General features: G+C 45.2%; 1 protein-coding gene across 1 annotated transcript; it reads right to left on the bottom strand.

Annotated features, from left to right (window-relative positions):
* Positions 1-407: 407 nt before the first annotated feature.
* Positions 408-14954, bottom strand: ARF1 (ADP ribosylation factor 1). Its single transcript, XM_050890661.1, has 5 exons — positions 14868-14954; positions 4651-4830; positions 3861-3971; positions 3070-3194; positions 408-1988 (listed from the first exon to the last, which is right to left on the bottom strand). Exons 2-5 carry the CDS (start codon positions 4796-4798, stop codon positions 1827-1829), a joined length of 546 nt encoding a protein of 181 aa, XP_050746618.1. The 5' UTR covers positions 4799-4830; positions 14868-14954; the 3' UTR covers positions 408-1826.
* Positions 14955-20065: the final 5111 nt, after the last annotated feature.

The following is a 20065-nucleotide window of genomic DNA, read 5'->3' on the forward strand; positions in this document are numbered from 1 at the left end:
CGACTGCAGAGTGGAAAAACGCAAAACAAAGTGTTTAAGAAGGCAGACTTCATTTCCCCGCCCGCCCCCCAAAACCTGCTACTTCACAGATCCTATTATTAAGTGGGATCGGCAGAAGAACAATCTGTTGTGGGAAGCGATGGGACTACTCAAGAAGCTCAACAGATGCCCTTGAGGCAACGAAGGAACACCGGCAGAAGCCGACTATCACCAGCCAACAGGACCAGAGAACTGCTGCCCACCTCTTCACCTGCAGGAGTCCGACTAGGAATGCTACATTATTTAGAAAAAACGGGCGATGTCCTGAAATTTTCATGCAAATTGTGATGTGGCAAAATGCTGGTTGGATGTGCCTTGATCTAGCACACGGGACTGTACAAAGATGATACAAAACAACGTGATACCAGTGCAAGTTTCATGAAACTTTTTATTCAACAAGTATTTCATTATGATTCTGCCAAGATGATCAAATGAACAGCAAGGCATAAAAAACATGAAATAGTTAAGAGATTTTATTCTAATAGCTTTAATTACAGTGCTTGTTTGTCGAAATGAAAACTGAAAACAAGTATACAAAACAGTTGATTACTAATTGTGTATTGAAAGCAATAAAGGTTTCCACAACACTAAATAAACCAGTTCTGATAGTTCCTCAAGTTAAAGTTTAACAGCTCCAGCTTCTTCAGTGTTTATCAAAATACAAAAGAAAAGAGGTCTTTTTTTCTGATGGCAAATCTGAACCTTGCAGTATGAGGGATGCCAAGGGTTTTCACACATATACAGATATGGGATTGTTCCAAAATGGGATTGAATACTTCTAGAGTGGAATGACTCTCCAAACTCTCATGCTTTTTTTTTTTTTCCTAGACGCTATACATAGATGTTTGGTGTTTTTCATGGCAATTCTTACGTTAAGTACAGTACTTTCTGCCTATAGAGCTTAGGACTAGTACAGGCTGTGCTTTCTGTGGAAAGGTTCGCCTTCTGGAGTGGTTTACACACAAGAAAAGTACAAAACACTTTTGACAAATAGGACAGGCTAAAAACGTTGACTTCTGGAAATTATTCAAGTTCAATGGAAGCGATAAATCTCACCTGAACCAAAAGTCAGATGTTTAGCATGAGTCTGCAAGCTCATCTAAACCAGGTCCGACAAATCTTTTAACGAGTATGAACAAGTATGAGCACATACCATGAGCTACAGAAAGAGCCAGAGATCTATTAGTTATGATCTGTTCTTTAACCAGATGAAGCTAATTGGGTGTCGATCATTGCTTCACCGTTTCAAAAGAATCAAAAGTCACCACATTAGAGCTAGAACAGCAGAAGCTATGTGAAACGTTTGTATGTTGAAGTGTTTTTACTTTTCCTTGACTATTTAAAAAAATACAGAATTCAGGTTAAAAACCAACCACCAAAATGGATCTCACAGATCTCACAACCCAACCGAGATAGTATTCAGCTCTACTGCACAAGGACCACTGGCAAACCCTTATGTTAACCCACTTAAATCCCTTCCAAGTACTAAACAGTGAGTTGATTCTTTACAATAAAAAAGCTGAGTAATATTGCATAGGAGTACCAGAAACTGCCTCATTGGAAACAAAAACTATTTACATTAAATAAGAAACCTAACTGTTTTCAGGCTTGTATTTGCCACATTTACAGCATGATGCAATATATACTGTGACAAAAGAAATGAAAACAGCTTCCGGCACTCAATACCACAAAGTAGCACAGTTTGCCACATTAGAGTAAAGCGAAGGGTGAATAGGAGGAAATAAGAGGGAGGGGTGGAAAAAGAGGGAAGAGGAAGGTTTATGGTTTCATTTCTGGTTTCGGAGCTGATTGGACAACCAGTCCAGTCCTTCATAGAGACCGTCTCCACTAGTGGCACAGGTCGCCTGGATATACCAGTTCCTGTGACGAAGAGAATGCAGTCCGAGTTTGTCTGTGATTTCTGCTGCATTCATCGCGTTCGGCAGGTCCTGAGGGAAGGAAGAAGAGTCATTTTCTCCCCTGCTCGCTGAGAAGAAATGCCCACCTCCCTAAACCGGTTTCGATCATCAGCTTTATAGCCATTGGAAGAAAGTTAAGAGCTCTTAAAGCTTCTCTTTCAGAAAAACTCAGTGGATTACTTCTGTATTCAAGCTATCTCCCCTACACTGACAGAAGTCTCAAAGGTTTAGCACCACGATCAAAAGCACGTATTATGGAATATTTCTCTTCAGAAAACAGAAGCGAGACAGCTAACATTTGGATCAAGTCATCAACACCCTCAGTGCTGACCCAAAACTGCTTACAATTCAAGGTCCATTTCATTCACTTTCCACTCAGGAAATGTTTTCTGCAACTGCAGTTATGATTTAAGATCAACTTTTATCATAAAGTAGTACTTGGCTTAGTACTGCTTCTGTTTATAGTCCACCTTTCCTGCTCCTAGGCAAGACTTATGGCTTCTTTACCCTTCACAACTGAGCCTGTGCAATCAATGAAGCAGGATGCTATTCCTTCTGTACATTTATTCAGTCATCTTTAAGACCCTCGACATTTGGGTTTAAGCTACCAAGGCCTTTACAAGCAATAAAAGGCAGAACTCTCAGCTCGCTTTGTGGCCTGGAAGAGTACAGCTCACAAGTACAACACAAGCACATTAAAAGTCAGCCCAGTGCTTCCACCAACACTAGTGCTGCCCTCAAACGCCCTAAAGGAAGAATTCAGGGAGGTTCTGGCATCCTGGCCTTCCTCTCTCTGTTTGGAGGAAGCTGGGGCAGCTGCTGTACTTGAGCCAAGCCAACCTTAAAAACCAAACTGGTAAAATTCTTCCCTAAAACTGAAAACGCTAGAATTTCTATTAGCCAAGACTGTTTACAAGGACACTCCTTTCAGATGAGAAGAGGGGAATTCAATCTATGGGTTTGTTGTCTTCAATAAAACTGAATGGACAATTACTGAGAGCTTATCTATTATTACACCAAAAACACGAACATCAAGTTCAAGATCTAGCACTCACAAGTACGTTGCACGTTTTCAAGAGTTCTTACAGAAAGACACCTTTCCTGGGCATACCTGTTTGTTAGCAAACACTAATAAAACAGCATCTCTAAGCTCATCTTCTGCCAACATTCTCATAAGCTCTTCTCTGGCCTCGTTCACTCGTTCTCTGTCATTACTGTCAACCACAAAAATCAGACCTAGAAATAAGCAAACAATCAGAATAAGCATACACCAGAAGTTATTTACAAATGATAAATACTTCTGGAGGTCAGAACTAAGCTTTGAAGAAAAAATAATGCAAAACACTTCACTATATATCAGAAAAATACAGTTTTCTTATTACTGTAATCTCATGTCTGAGAGAAAGCCTGTTCTTGCTGAAAGCGAGTGTTAGTTTGCATTTGCGTTTTTGGAACTTGTGCGCTTCATCTACTTAACCACTTGATATTTTCCAGTGAGTAGCAACTCTTGAAATCCCGTGACAGGACTCAAATACATGCAACATTATAAAGGCGCAGCAGTGGAACAAGTGACAAGCTCTCAGTTCACGGGGCTGTTAGAGCTTGTAGTAAAGACTCTGCTTTGAAGTGAAGGCAGAGAGCTGTGACACTTACAGAAGAACAGCAAAATTCTGAACTCGCTCTGAGTCAGATGGACAAGGAAGACTGGTTCCTAGATTTCTTCCCATCCCTCTTTGAACCTGCACTAGCTTAACAGAAGAGCCAGAGCAGCACACAAACACACCCTTTTATAATAATAAATATTTCCATTCCCCCTCAAGAAACTTGCAAAATTATCTTAGTAAGGACATTAAAAAAACCTTTTAGATTCTGGAAACCTGTGATTGAAGCGTTCAGACTCACCTTGTGTATTCTGGAAATAATGGCGCCAGAGTGGTCTGATCTTATCCTGACCGCCTACATCCCAGACTGTGAAGCTAATGTTCTTATATTCTACTGTTTCCACATTGAAACCTAAAATAGAAAATGTAGCAAAAATCTCAGTTAAACATAGTTGGCCCTGGACCTATTGTATTTATCAAGTCACACTCAGAATGTCAGCATTAAAAAAAGTTATCTTAAAATTTAAATCTACTTTAAATAAGTGGAATCCTACACTGAAGCCCTCAAAACAGACAAACGTGGGTTCTCCGGAACTCCTGCTCCCACCACCACCCCCACTGCGATCAAACTAACGAACAGCTGTAATTGCTACCTGCGCAGCTACAAAATGCAGAGCAAACTATGTTGCATCACAAAATCCTGGGCTTTAAGGACTGCAAATAAGGTACGTCTCTGATCACACAGTTCTCGCAGTCACCCTCCAAAAAAACCAGGGGTCACCCTCTGCTTCTCAGTCTAATCTACTTGATGCCACAACACGCTTAGGAGGGCAGACGGCCCTTCTGCGGCCCATAAAGGCTTGTTCCACAAGTGACTGAAGAGAGGGAATGGAGTGAAAAAACGGAGGCATGTAATCTCCTCCCATGCCGGAACATTTGGCTGTGCCATCTTCATACCATGGTTTTAGCAAGTGTTTGTTCCGACAGTCAAGTCACTTAAATCAACAGAGTGGCAGCTGAGATAAGATACTGCTGCAAACAGTAAGACCCAAATCTCAAAGCAAGCAGTTATATAAATGTAAAAATCTTACCTATAGTAGGAATAGTAGTTACTATTTCACCAAGTTTAAGTTTGTACAAAATAGTAGTCTTTCCTGCAGCATCCAGACCAACCATTAGAATACGCATTTCTTTTTTGCCAAAAAGGCCTTTGAAGAGGTTAGCAAAAATATTTCCCATGCTTGAGATATGTTCTCACTGGCCAGTGAAGCCTAGAGGAAAAAGACCACAGTATCACTCATGAGTTACCAATGGCTGTGTTCTGACCAGGGCATAATCAACCACCAAAAAAAGTATCTGAGCATATGAATCCTTTATAGACGCCCCGGCCACCACCGTACATGATTTTTCCCCATACTGAAGCAATACAAAGACGAACAGATATGCCAAAGCTTGGTGCTCATAAAACGACGTGGCTTTGAGTGCTTTAAATCTTTCAAATATTCTTTCAGAGATTTTAGTATTAAATGCTGTTGTCAAACTTTTGTTTGCAAAATTCATGGTTTGCTTTCAACACAACTGACCACTTCAGGTACTTTGTCCCCCATTGTTATGGGATAACTTATCTGCAGCCTAAAGTGTCGCCATAAAACACACTTTTTCTAATTGACTTGCAGTTAAAAAAAAGTTTTGCACGTGTGCTCATCTCTTTGCTGCTTAGCGCACCAATAGCTGGTCCTTCTTTTGCGAAGGAATCTCAGAACACAGCTTGGATTCTCTCCTGCTCAAAACAGTTTCCTTCCGCTCAAACCCTGAGGAAATGGCCCGCGAACACAACGTAAACACAAAGCAGTATTACTTTCATTAACATTGGAGGGAGACCTTCTCTAGGAAGCAAATCCACATTTACTGAAACCTAACTATCGAAAATGAATAGCCACATTAAAAGAGGCAGGTTTAGAAATGAATGCTTCTTCCTTCACTGTGAACACTTCTGCTTGGACGCTTCGAAGCGATTAACATTACCAGGAGCTTCCTGTTTAGGAACTGGAGAAACTGCCTCTCCACTCCAGCCCTCACAGACACTCCCTGTGCCCTTGGGACGGGATCCACCCCACCACAAATTCCACAAGTTTCCCCTCCTTTCCAAACTTATTACTACACAGTTTACAGCGAGTTTGAAATCACCAAGAGAACTATTATTCTGCTCACATAAGGCACGAAAAAAGCAGCCTGAAAGCTTTACAGTGAGGTGTAGATGAGGATGTTACATGGCGACAGTGACAATTTACACCTCTACTGCTGCTTTGTCTAGAAGCTCTCAGACGTCAGTTTAAAAAGAAAAGACTGAGCCCAACTGAAAATACAAGCTTAAGACAGTAGGAGCACATATGGCCAAGACGTGTAACATTCAAAGGATGGGTTTCCTGTAGACCAAGTCACACAATTTAAAGCGCAATACGAAGTTAGAATCATCTGTTGAAGTTATTCTGTATTTCACGATGAAGCGGTGTGCTTGAAGCAAAATTCTCACTGGAAACAGACTTTACAGAACATCTATTTAAGACCATTAAAACAAGCTTTGAACTGAGAAGCGCACCACAGAACAAAAACCTGGTCCCGCTCTGTTTAGCTCTATGCTAGGGATGTATGAAGTCTGGCTTCCTCACCCAGCACTGCGAAAGGTCTACGCAGTTCTGCCCTTCTCAGGGAGCTTTGCTGGATGCAATTTTTAACTCAAAAGTTAAGCACTGTAACATTAACTAAGTCACATGTCTTAGCACAAGCAGCTCCACAGTGAAGTTCAAAGTCCACTCCAGAGTTCCTGAATGACATCAATCACCACTTCAACTTGCTGAAGTAACTCGAGTCAAAGATCCATTTATTTTATATGGCTGAAGCTCAATGTGATCGAAACTTTAAAACTAAGCTCCTCTTTAAGCCAGACAAGGCAGCCTGTGGATTAAAACCAAACAGAAGGTTTAAAAGTTCTATTATTCCACCATTTCCTTCATATTTCTGTAGCACGACCATGAATATTCAACTCCCACTTGAATATACGAAAGCTGTATAAACAGGAAAGTTAATTAGGAAGTAGAGAAAAGAGTTTTGCTAGAGTTCCTATTTATCCACATCACTCGCACAGCAGGAAATCTCACTCCCCAGCCCACAACAGCAGCTCTTACGGGGCTGGAGGGGAGGCAGGCTGTAAAGCTTTCCTTTGTCCAGCTGCTCATGCTACCTCTATCTTCTACTTCATCTGAAAAGCAATAGTCAGGGTTGAACTGTAACCTTTTACTAGAGCTCTTGCAACCCTCCAAAATGAGCGTAAGAACTTCTGTAGCAAGAGAACCTTGCAAGCTCTCCAAAAGAATGCATTTCTTTTGTTTCTGCATGTTTAAAAGCATAATAGGTTATCAAATGCTCGGATCAATAGCAGTAATCGGGTAACACAGCAAAATCTTAGCATTTACATCCACAACATCTTTCCACACCCTGGAGGAGTCGCACTCTGCTGAAGAAGTCACAGTCTGCTGAAGAACTTGCTTACACTTGGCACTAACAGTAGTGAATCCCGTTAGATCCCTGTTTTCCTGGCAGCTATTTCCAGGTCAAGTCTGCCCTCCACCACTGAAGCTGCTTTTATACCACCCATCCTCCCTATTTTTACTTTTTGCGAAGAACAAGAAGTTAAGATACATTTAAGCACTTCGTTTCCATTTCCTCCTTATTCTCTTCCACATTCCTATTATCCAAACCACTTCTGTAACTTATTTGGTACTTCAGCGTAGGTGACACTGCAAAAAGTCCGATTTATTTTTATAGGCAGTGAAGTGTAGTTTACAGACCACCCCTACAAGACAAGCGTGTTCAGATGTTGACTAGAAAGCAGCGGAATCATTGCTGTCTAAAAGAAAAATACTAGGAGAAACCCATCTGCAGAACTCCCACAAACTATTGTGGGTCCCACCAGTGAGTTGTTGGATGCTGCTGGGGCAAAAGAGAGGGTCTCTGTCTTCACCATCGGTGGGACCATCCTCTGACCAGCAGCTAGAATCACATTCATCTATTGCCACAGAAAAGGAAATCATACTCCCACGGTTTTGTACATGACACTCCTCTCCCTAAGCTGTCTCTGCCAGTATTTCCTTACTTTCTATTATATAAGCAAAAGCACCTCAAGTTCCTTCCTCAGTATCATTAAAATCCTCAACCAAATCATCATCACAACTCTGACCAGGCATCAGGTCTCTGCTTTTCAGACCATTCGTGCTGTCAAACAGCACAGACACTACCACAGCAGAAACTGCCGCAACGGTTTAGAGCTGCTTCCCAGGACTTCGCTGCCATCCATTAATACAACTCAGCTGAGGGATCACGCGATTACTCCCACTGTACTTCAGAGCTGAATCTGCTTACTTTAATTCTCATTTCAGTCCGTGAGTTGGACCATGAGAACTAACATACAGTCTCAAAATACGAGGAAATTTAAGACCCTTTTAGGTTAACCAAGCAATTCCATCACTTTTCAGGTGTCTTCAATGCTTGCAATCTCTATCGAGACTTGCCAATATATTGCCTATATTCTATACTGAAGCTTACCTTTCTTTTTTCCTCAACTCAAGTGTTGTCAGTAATTGCTACACTGATCATTTTAGAAGCACAGATTCAATAAAATGTCTGAAAATGTAGAAGACTATGGCTTGTGAGCTGCTTGTAGTACTTCAGCACATCTTCCTAAGAGGTATCTATCAGGCTAAGTAGGAAGATTTGTGTATGAAAGAACAATTTGAATAAACAGCACAGACTATTTTTGCAGAGCGTAGCGCGCACGTTCCCTCAGCGCGACTTCAGCTTCTAGAAATGGAAGCTCACCACCCCTCAACAAACCCAGATCACCCCCAAACTGAACTGTCTGCATGACTCTTGTTTCTCCCTGCCCATCGGAGCCCTGAAGCACACCTTAACTCAGTCTACTCCACCTCAAGATCCTCACAGCAGTAAAAACCTGTTAGGCAGGTTCAGGTAAGATGTTATGTGCCATTGGTAAACAGTGAGAAAGACATTCACTGGATAAGACTGCAGTTTTGTTTCAGGAAACAAGGTGTTTTCAGCAGCCTGTTTCCTAGTAAGGGATACATTTAGATAAGCAATTAGGAGAACAGGCAGCCTTTTTCAGAAAGGCTCAGTGTAATGAGTTAAAAAATGAATGAGTGTGTGCAATAGCAGGCAGCCTGGTGTCTGCTAAAGCGATACGGCCCATGAGTAAGAACTAGAATTTGCTTTTATTAATTGTAGGTGGTTAGAATAAGAGCTCTGAGGAATATCTCAAGGCCAAAGATCATTCAACACTTAATCTTCTGCAGCATTTTATATTTAACTGTACGTTAATGCATTTTAACGTCATTTCATTCAGGCTGCTTATCTTGGGGAGTCAAATACGCTTCTTGACCTCCAAGCTTCTTGGATGAGCTGTCAGTTAACAAGCTGTGCCACAGAAGCATGACAAGAAGGGTATGCAATACCTCAAAGAAAGTATAACGACATCTTGAAATCTCTGCATAACCTTAATTTTGCACCTCTAGAGAAGTTCTTTTTGACCACAGAGAGATTAAACTTCACTGAGCCAGGAGTTGTGGCAAATGCCATGCTTTCCTTCAAGTTTACACCATTTCTTTAAACATACCATAGCAGACAAAATCAGAGGCTAAGATAGAGGATGCCATATGCATTATTTAGTCAAATTATGCCTGCAGTATAGAAATACATTTATTTCACTTCTACCTACCAGCGCTTACCACATAAGGCTCCCGCAGTGAAAAAATAATGCTCAAAACTTTTCACGTGGCATAACCAAACTTGCTGGGCATAATAATTTTGGCAATCTGTTCTCTATAGCTGAAAAATACCAGCAGCGATGAAGATCAGTCAAGAAAAGCTGACTTCCCTGTCCCTTCTCTGCACAGCACACTGAGATACAGAGGTACAGAGGGCATTTGTTGTCTCTGGGATCTATTATGTCTCCCCAGGGAGTTCATATCCTGTTTTAAATGCCCGTTTCAAGGAGAGACAAACAGGGTGCTGCTACCAATGACATACTGTGTTACACACTTATAAACACTCAAAATACTAATGCTAAAGCACAAGCTAAAACCCCTAACAGTTGCAGGTTTACCAAAAAGCTTTTTCCTAGTAGCTTTCTGCACCTTGTTCTACTTGCTTAGACACCTATGGCAAGTAAAACTGGTGCGCTTACGAAGACAACTGATTTAATACCAAAAGCATGTCTCCGTTTAAAGGAAAGTCTACTTGACATTGGCCTAAGCATTAACTCCACCTCTAATACAATGAGAAAAAACCCAAACCCATAATTCCTAACCTGGTATTAGCACACTAGTTATATCAGTCACAGGAGAACAAGAATTGATCAATTTGTTATTTAACAGAAATATTGATTTGAAATCCAGTCAGTTATCACTAGTTGGCCTGTCTCATGTTTCTACTTTTAGCATTCTAGAAGGTTTTAAATTAAAACATCAAGAGAAGCAAAATATTCATACAAAAGATCACCAAACCCATGTGTAAACAAGAGGTGAGAAAGCTTTTTTTTTTTAAAAAATTCAAGTTCAACAGCTGTTACTGGTGTTATATGCAAGAACAACTGGCAAATAATTTGAAGTGCAAATCTAACTTGGCAGCTTCTTTACAATATAAAGCGTGATTTCAAAAGAGAATGTGAGAAGCGATCCAACAAGAATAGAACACTGCTAAAATGTAGGATTAATCTAGGGCCACAGTATTTCACACCACCACTCAGCAGGCACAGTCAGTTAAGTACAGCTGTGTTCTTCTAAACTTGGAAGTAATTTCTTTACAGATTAAAGTGTTCTGTTACAGCAAATTTTGAAAAACGCTCTTGATGAAAACACTTCTTTATATATAGCCACGGTGGCCCAATACACGATTATTCCAGTACAGTTATATTCAACTATTTTTAGAAGTTGTTTACTGGCCTTCCACATCTGATAAGTAGTCATCTTTCACTCAGGTTATCAACTCAAGCCCTTTAACTCTGGGGCCTTAACACTGGAATTTAGCTTAAATAATTTTGATTTGAGTTACCTGAGACTTTAGATCATACTATCATCACTAGGCATAGACTACATGCAAAATTTAAGAGTAGCTAACAAGTAGACCAGGTTCCTTCTTCACCAGGGGATTATCTTGGACTTAAATACCATTTGTAATAAAGGCCACCTCAAGAACCTCTTCTCAGAGCTCTTCATTAATAGTAAGTCCCAACTGCTTTATAGTTGTACCTATTAAAACTAGGGGAGTGTTAACTGTGGAGATCAAAACCTACCACTGCAACAATTTTCCCCACTTCACACTGGAGGTGCTTCTGCCAAGCATGAGATGGAAAAGGTGTCCTAAATGATCATAACCTTGTTATTTGTCTTTTAGGAGAGGTTAGAGGAAAGGTACTGGCATTGAAGCATCATGTGAAATAAAAGTTAAAGGTATATAACTGCACTTGCATCTAAAGAGGCATAGCTGGATTCGGCCACCAAAGGCTTGCAGTGACCAACTAAAAAGCGCCCAGATGCACACTGCATGTTCAAGGCAGATGGAGGACAAGTCAATCGCAAGTGAGAAGCTAGGTGAAAGAAAATCCACCACAGAGCTGCTCCTTATGTAGCACCTTCGCTCAACCTAAGTAGGTTGAACATCTTGCTGTCTATACACATTACCCAGACAGCGCATTTTCCACATGCTGTAACATTCTCTTGAGAGCACTGGGCTCAGAGTAGCAGGAAAACAGAAAATATTTCCACTTACAGGATCAAAACAAGGGCAAGAGAGGGAAAATTTCCTTTGGGGTCATGCCTATTTCTCAGACACAAGAAGAACTCACTCCTAAAATACTGCTCAGAATAAAAAAAAAAAAAACAAACACCAAACAAAAAAAACAGTATCAGGCAAAGTGGGCAGGTTGCTTGACTTGATACTCTAAACCCAAATCAGAGTTATTCCCTTATTCTCACCTTCAAGCAGGGGGAGCAAGCTACTTCTGTTTCACAGCAAAATATCAAACTATTTTAAGCAATTATACAATACCATGCATAACTCAACACCATGCAAACCAACACATAGGAAAAAACACATATCTGGTCTGAAAAATATTTTATTTAAAGGATAGGTTTACAGGTGGAAAAGTACAGAAGGAGTCTCTGTTCATGCTTTTAGATAAAGCACATCCATCACCTCCCTGTGGACTGCCTGTAGCTGCTCAGGAAATAAAGCGGGGCTGACAATGTAGTTGTGACGCCCAAGTTTGGCCTGCGACTTCATATTCACCTGTTAAACTGCTGTGACAACCGGTTGTTACGAAGCATTTCTTTTCAGATAAGCGTTGCACAGTTTTTTTGAGGCTGATCTATTCACAAGTTCAAAACCTTAAATTTTAAGCCAAATATCCTATTATTCATTCCTAGTAACTGGGCATTAAGTCAACATTTACACTCATAGTGGAAATGGCAAGAACTCACATGAGAGCTTCGGTAATGAAACTGGCTTTTGGTTTGGGGAAAATGTCAAAGCAGAACCTACACAGCTAGTTGTTGGGTACAAGATCAGCGTATGAATAAGAGCTATATTAGACATGAGAGTTTTATTAGAATTGAAACATCAGCAGAAGCAGTACCACAGTCCTTCAATGTTTGCATGTGTTAGAAACAAGAAATAAAATTGGATACTCGCAAGCAGAAAGAAAAAAAAATGCTGAATAACACAGAAAAACAGCTGCTGTAGTAGGAAGCTGATTATAAACTTCTTTACTCATCAGTTAAAGAAAGGGAATAATGGCCGAGGACAGTGCCAGCTCTAATACAAGCTCTACAGCATTCCAGTAGCAAAACTTTGAAGAGATTTCTAAAAAAAGAATCATAACTATTCCTTTTCAGAAGAATTTAACTTATGTTCACCAAATTTATCCACTGTAAGGCAATCTAGATGCTTGTGAAGGCTGTTGAAATCTGTAAAAATTCTTGCTTGAAAGTCCATCTTTACACATCTCAGCAGCTTTTATTTCTAAAGCGATCTTTTATTTTTAAAGAAAGGTAGTTCTTTAAACTTCACCACTGCAAATTCAGCTGGAATCTCAGGTTGTGAGCTTTTCCTCCTTCCACCAATTAATGTAATCAATAGCTTATCTGCTAACTGTGCCTCAGCAAGATGTATGAATGCTACTGCTTAAAGCAGGCTTTCAAACAGGTGACCTGGAGCACAACACAATTTGGTGAATTGTAAGGACTAGAATCCAGACCCCTACTCCCACGCACACTTTGTTTGCCTTGAAAAACTGTGACTAGTCCTGCCCCCGACTTGGTCAGCATGACTAACACACACAGGGAACTACACACACCGAGCAAAAATGCACCACTCCTGCCCAGTCCCTTTTCATATTCCAACTGTACTTCACAACTAGGCAATCTCAAAAATTCAGCAAATGCCTCAGACCATCGGGCACTGATTTACCTTCAGGTGTCTGCCTTTTAACATGACCCAGCAACTATTATGTATACCACAGACTATCGCAGCAGCAAAGGCTGTTCTGAGTGGAGATGACATCTGCTCGAGCCATTTTTACTCCTGATGCTCTCCCACAGTAGAAGCGTCAATAAACTTGGCAAAGCAATTGAGTTTGAGAGGTTCAAGTGAGGCGAGTTTCCTCACCCTTTCACCCAATGTAATTGCTACAACAGGAAAAGCAGTCCAACAGGGTTCTCGAGCACTGCAGACGTGTCTTTAATAGAGGAAGTCAGTGGCATCATACCAACCCTGTAAACTTTCCTTTCAGAGAATCCCTTCTGTATCTGTAAGATTGCGAGTACTGACAATTTGATTATAAAACCCACGAGCAAAAGCCAAGTAGCAATCCTCCAGTTCAGCTGCAGTTCCCTTTTCCTACAGAAGTGCTCCAAATCAGTAACAAAAATAGTAATAACGATATTGCCAAACGACCTTGGACAATTTACTTTGACTCTATTTCTTTGCCTGAAGAATAAGGTTAATAGAATATCCTGCAAAGGGGTGTTGTAAGCCTTGCCACTTGCAAAACAAAGTTCAAAGTATTATATAAAACAGTTCGCATTTTAGTTATTGACAAAGCTACATTTCAAAACAAGACCTCTGGATACAACTCTAATCAACCTGTGGAATTTGGTTTGGCAAGAGCCTAGCAGCAAAGCCACAAGGTCAATGTCAAACACATTTAGGCAGTTTTATGACCCAGCAGAGTTTTAGTTGTGCTCTGCTGGGGGAAACGGACTCCTCCGTGAAAAGGTTCGCATAGCTGGCCTATCACTTTATCAGACAGAGGTTATCAGCCCAAAGTATCATGTTAACTACTCACAGAGACAGGATATAGTATTTTCAGACAGAATATAATATCCTCCTACTGGGAGCTGCTATCCCAAGGAAAACTGATCTCGTAGACCGTCAAACCCATGCCATGGATGTGAAACAGAGTTTGCTCCAGGCTAAAGCTCAACTTCTTACCATCACCCCCTCAGCCCAGCAGAAAGCCCTACTCAGCAGCCAAGGGCTTACAGGAAAATAACCTCTCTCCTACGACTTTCATCCAAGCCTCATTTCCCCTACCGGGCTACCAGATCTCCGAAGTCCGCTACGATGACGATTTGCGGGGGAGAGAAAAAAAACGAGGAAATACGTCTCTCCTCAGACCCGTTCACGGGCGGGGCAGAGGCCGGAATGAGCGAGTTTGGGGAAGGGAGGAGAAGCCCATCCCGCCGCATCCCACCTAATTCCTCCGGTAGGGGGAGCGGCGCCGGGCCTTCTGCAGCTGCTGGGGAGTTGGAGCGGTCCCCCCCTTCCCGCCCGTGCCCACGCCTCCCCAGCAGGGGAGAGAAAGGGCTGGCACCCCCGCCCCGGCCCAGCCACCCAGCCCCAAAGGCGTCGGGGGGGGGGGGGGGGGGGGCGGATAGGGCAGCGCCCCTGCCAGGCCCGCCGCTCCCCAAGGCCTGCGCTGCGGCTTCCTCCTCCCGCCGGCAGCCGCCGAGCGAGGGCGGCGGTGGGGGGGGGGAGAAGGACGGACGGAAAGAAGCGACCGAGCCCGCTCCCCAAGGCCCGCCGCCCTCTCCCCTCAGCGCCAAGGCCGCGGCGCCTCACACCCGGCCGCGGGCCGCCGCCTCCCCCGGCGGCCGCAGGGTGTGGGCGGGGGAGCGGGGCGGCGGGCAGGCGGGGAAGGGGCTGAAGGGAAGGAAGGGGAAGGTGTCGGTGAACCCACCGGCGTCAGCTGCTGCCCCGGGCAGTGGGTCTGGCTGTCCTCGGACTGTCCCGCTCGGAGCCGGCTCCCCCCTGCGCCTCTCGGCCGCTCTCCGCCCAGGCACACAAGATGGCGGCGCTCGGCGGCCACGTCAGTGCCAGCCCCGCGCGCGGCACCACGGGTAACCGAGGAGGGCAGCAGGGGGCGGGGCCGAGAGGGGGAACGGGCGGGGCTAAGGCAGGGAGCCTCAGCGCTGGAAAGGCGCGGGGGGCGGGTCCTCCCGCCCCACCACGCCCACTCTTTGGCCACGCCTCCCCCCGCCGGCTCGTGACCGGATGCGGCGCGCGCGGCCCGGGGCGGGGCGCGCGCGGGCGTGGTGTGCACCGTGCACCGTGCACCGTGGCGTGTGCGGGGCCGTGCATTCACACCCCCCCCCCCCCCCCCGGGGTGGGGGCCTGATGTGCACAGTGCAGCGTTGCCTCTTGCCAGAACGGGGAAGGATCTGGGGTCTTGGACGTGCCGTGCGGCATCGCTCCGCGCCTGGCCGCGCAGGGATGCACGCTTGCCTCGTGGGGCTGGGTGCATGCATGCTCTACGGTTTGCACGTGCCGCCCAGCGCTGCAGCGTGCCAGGCTGCGTGGGAACATGTGCGTGCCTCGTGGGACATGGTACGTGCAACACCTTTTTGGGGCCTGCGTGGGCCGTGCAGCGTTGCTCCCTACGTCAGGCTGTTTGGGGATGCACGCGGCATCCCTGCCGTGCAGCGTTGCCCTGTGTCGGGCTGTGGGCTCAGGGATGTGCTCGTGCCATATATATACACATTTGAAAGCTGCCCGTGCACCTTGCTGTGGGGTTCACGCGCATCTGATAGTGCCGGTGTGCTCCCTACCTTCACCACCATCAGCTGGTTATCCACGTATTTGCTACTTAGGCACACAGGGTCAAAGAAAATCCTTAAAGCTCCTTTTTCCAAAATAAAGCAGGACTGCAGGGAGGGCCTTCTTTGCCGGGCCGCTCTGCTGCCACTTCAGTTCACCTTTGAGAGAAAACAGAGAGGATTTGGTAAAATTTTCAGTATTTCTGGTGCTGGAAAAGGCTGAACAGATGGAGAGGACCCACAGGATGGAGTGTGGCAGGTGCTGCTCCAGCCCCTCTGTGCCTCGGTTTCCCCATGCAGGGACAAGCCATTTTAATTTTTTCACCTTAATAATACACAGATGTGGGAGGGAATAGGTGAACATGGAGCAATTTTTGAATTCCACGTGGAAAAAAAAAAAATCCACATGGTTTGAAAGCTCAAGGGATTGGTGTTGAAACAACCGTTAGCCCACATGGGCAATAACTTTAGGATCATTTCCTTTCTGTTTTAGGGTAACTTTAAGATAAATCGAGGTCATGTGCTGTCCCAGGCTAAATACTAAATGCTGAATACTAAATACTTCCTTTATTAAAGACAGGAAGAGGAGTTTTGAAAGACGGCAGGAAGCCATGAAAACTGCTTATTTCTAGGTTTCCCCCTGATGCTCATCGTAAATGAATACCTCGAAGACCTCCATCCCCCTGTCAAATGGGGTTGAAATTGCCCAGCAGCTGAAAACATTACACAGAGGCGAGAGAAGGCCGACGGACAGATGAACGTGAGCCCAAAAGCTTCTTTTCCTAAAAAACTGGGTCACGCGCAAGAGAGATGGCAGCAACAGGGCTGAGAAATGCCAGGAGGGAGCCTGGGCTGGCAGCGAGATCTGCCCTGGGCTTCTTCCAGGGAGGCACCATCCCTGTGCATGAGCAAGTATGAGTTAATATTATTATTATTTTACTTAAGGAAGCACCTAAATTGCATTAAGATCTCCCCAGACAGTCAAAAAGCAGCCGGAGCGATGACAGTCTAAGAAAGCGATGGCAAAGACACGCCGAGAAACCGAATTAATTCTTTATTCCCGCACTGCAGAAGCCGATCTGTCTCAAACGGGGGATTTCAGGAAGAGAATAACTGTTGCGGTGAACAGATTGCTGCCCACCTCGACATCCAGGCATGGACAACTACCACTGGGATCGCAGATGTCCCCGTCCCTTCGGCGCCGGCTGTTTGTGCAGCCCTGGGTTTGTGAACCGTTTGGGGCACGGCATCCTTCAGGACCTGGTTTAAGAGATACCGGGTTGAACCTAAAACGCTAAGTGGGATTTAATCCTTTGGCAACGCCTTTGAGAAAGGAAAGGCGAATTTGCACTTGCTTGGGGCTACTGGGGAATACCTGCCTCTGTCCTCGCCGGCTGGGGACATTTTGGGTGAGCCCTGGGGCAGGAGCTGTGCTGGGAGGCCACGCTCTGTGTGTCCGTGTGTAGGCTGATACGGGGAAGCTGCTCTCAAGGCGACAGCAAAACCCCGTTAATGCATTTATCCCCCATCCCCAAATCCCCTCCTGGCCGTAGCTGAGCCGAGCAACCGCTTGTTTTACAGCCCTGTCTCCATGCCCGGATGGTGAACCAGATCAGGGCGCTGCTCTGGGTTAAAAATAACCCTTCTCTCTCTCTCTCTCTCTCTTTTTTTTTTTTTTTTTGCTTTATTTTTAACCCAGAGCAGTTCCTCGCTTTAGCTCACGGGGCTGGAGGGAGGAGAGAAGATGCTCATCCTACCATCCCATCACCTACCCTCCCCAGTGAAAATCTGGCTGATGGAGGTGCCAGCCAGGGTGCAAAGCCAGTTGAAGGGGGTTTAGTTCATGATTATCATCTGTGATATATCACCTATGATTTATGATTTCATTATTATCATCTTGGTGGAGACCCGAGTCGATGCTGTGCGCGAGGAGCCGGTAGAAATTTGGCCGTGTCAATCTGATTCATTAATGACGGCTGCCATGATGCAAGATGAACACTTTGCCTGGTGACTCATGACATTTACGGGAAGAAAGAGGCCTCGTTTTTTTTGCAGCTGGGAGAGCAGACGTGTTGCTTGCTTTCTCTTTTCTGTCAAAAGCAGATGTGGGAGAAGGACGAAATGGGAAGGGATCCCTTGGGGCGGCTTGGCTTGTTTGCTGGGTGCCCCCGGGGTTGCAGAAAGCCCTTTGGCTTTTCCTGGAGGGCCCCTTTGGTGCTGGAGAGTTTTCCTCCCCGCCGGGAGCCTCGGATGACAAATCTGCCGGCTGAACTACACCCTGTTCTTGCTGCCTGTTGGGGAAAAAAAAAAAACCCACCCAAGTGTTTGTGCAAGGCGATTTTCTGAGGTTATAAAAATACCATCCGGAGTCACAAAGCGCTTGCCCGAGTGATGCTTTTCCTTTTGCATCTGCCCCAGGAAAAAATACCATGGGCTGGATTTGCTCTAACTCCAGGGTCCCTAAAAGTAATCTTTTCCCCCAGTGTGGGCAAGTTGTTTTTATCGAGAAGATACTGCATGATGATAATCTGCTGGTATCTGGTATCATGGGGTGGTGGAGACCTCTGAGCTGGCAGCAGTGATGTCCAGCCACCGAATCCATCCTGGTGGTGATGGCGAAGTCATTTTGGGGTATTCTGGGGTGACGCCAGGGTGGGCACCCACGTGGAAGGGGCTGAAGGACACCGGGGTCGATCACTGCTCTGCTTTCTGCTGCCCTAAAGCTCCTGCTCTGCAAGGCTGTGTTGTCGGGTTGAGGATTTCTCATCTTTGAGTCTCTCACTTTGGGGTGGGAATTGCAATTACTCACAGGAGCAGAGAAATTGCCCCCCCCCCAGCAATTTGCTACCTTATCTACCAAAAAAATAGTGATTATTCCTTGGATTTGTGGTCCTGGGGTCACCTATAGATGGGCCTGGGCTGTTGAAAAGCCGACAGATCTAATCTTGCTGCTCACATTTTACCATCCTGGCAGCAAAAGGAAGGTGGAAATGGGTAGAAAAGCAAGCTAAACTCTAAGTGGCTCCCTTGGTAGGCAGCAAAATAGGAATATTTGCAGCAAGAGCTTTTATTTTGCTGTGGTTTCTCCACTCAGAGCTGACTTAGGTGGCAGAAGGACCCACGCAGCTGGAGCATTTTTGAGAGCATCTCAGATGTGGGACTGAAGCCTGGAGAGCAAACGGAGCAGATCAGCTCTCTGCTCATGACACTGACTCCCCAGGGATGCTGGGCAAATTGCTGCAGTGCTCTCTGCCTCACTTTTTTCTCCTTAATTTGGAAATAGCTACACTTCATGACTCAGTGACGTGCGGTGTAACCTGCTGGTGAGAAGAGCTTTGTATAACACCAGTGCTGCTAATTGCTGACACCTCTGGATAAAGCTCTCGGCTGCATCTGCAGCGGGATGATGCCCTGGTTGAGCAGCCTTGGCCATGTCTTTTGGTACCCGGGGAAGATGGATTAGAAAGGACAAGTTGGTTCCTCCGCTGTCACCTTTCCATCCCTCCTCCCTTCAGCTGATACAGGGCAGATGTCCCCACTGAGTGAGTCCCTCAGCTCTTCCTCAAGTCAATGGAGATAAAGAGGAGTGATTCACCCATCCCGCTCCAGACATCACCTCCTGTAGGTCTCCATTGCCTGTTGAGGAAGGGCTCCAGGGGAGATGTCAGGCAACGATTGATGACAGGCAAAGATTTGCCATGCCCCCCCTACATCGTTTCAACCCCAAGCGCTTAATTTACTCACCGTTTAGGTTGGAAAATGCACGCTGGCAGGATGCTTTGCCTGCAAAACGCCTGTGACCTGCTCAGCCTGCCCCTGTAACTCAAACATCTGTGGTCGAGGAGCGCTCACTGGCTGCGTCTTCTCCGCAGAGCACTTCAAATGTAGAAGTGCGTTACCCCCAGCACCGATTACATCTGACAGCATTTTGGGCATCTGCAGCAGCAGTAGAAACGCATTCCTGAGCGCACACCTGGGCTATCTTCACAAGGCGCTGCTATCTTCTTCTCCCCTCCTTTTTAAGCACCCAGACCTCCCCGTGAAGGGGATGATGAGCCGAATTCACCTGGATGTGCGGGGAGGTGCTGTGGCCACCGACTTGCAGCGGCTCCCAGACGCTCGGAGCTGTGAGCCGGGAGGCTGCTTGTGTTTTAGGAGTGAGCAATAGTGTCGGTGTTTGACCCGTGAGGGCCTCTGGTCTGGGGAGCTGAGCAGCTCAAGACTCAAGACCTGATAATGGCATTGGTTGGTACCGTGAATGGTTGGTCTCTCCCTCCACCTTCTCCGATTTTGGGTTTACTCTGTGGCAGCATTTTAATGTTGGAGGTAACGTGGCAGCGCT

The sequence above is a fragment of the Gymnogyps californianus genome, chromosome 2, assembly GCF_018139145.2.
Source record: "Gymnogyps californianus isolate 813 chromosome 2, ASM1813914v2, whole genome shotgun sequence".
Classification (NCBI taxonomy): domain Eukaryota; kingdom Metazoa; phylum Chordata; class Aves; order Accipitriformes; family Cathartidae; genus Gymnogyps; species Gymnogyps californianus.

Coding starts and splice junctions, on each gene's coding strand:
- ARF1 (XM_050890661.1), bottom strand. CDS start 4,798: ATGGGAAATATTTTTGCTAACCTCTTCAAAGGCCTTTTTGGCAAAAAA. Junction 3,195..3,860: donor TTATTTCCAGAATACACAAG/GTGAGTCTGAAC, acceptor GCTTATTTCTAG/GTCTGATTTTTGTGGTTGAC. Junction 1,989..3,069: donor TAGTGTTTGCTAACAAACAG/GTATGCCCAGGA, acceptor TCCTTCCCTCAG/GACCTGCCGAACGCGATGAA.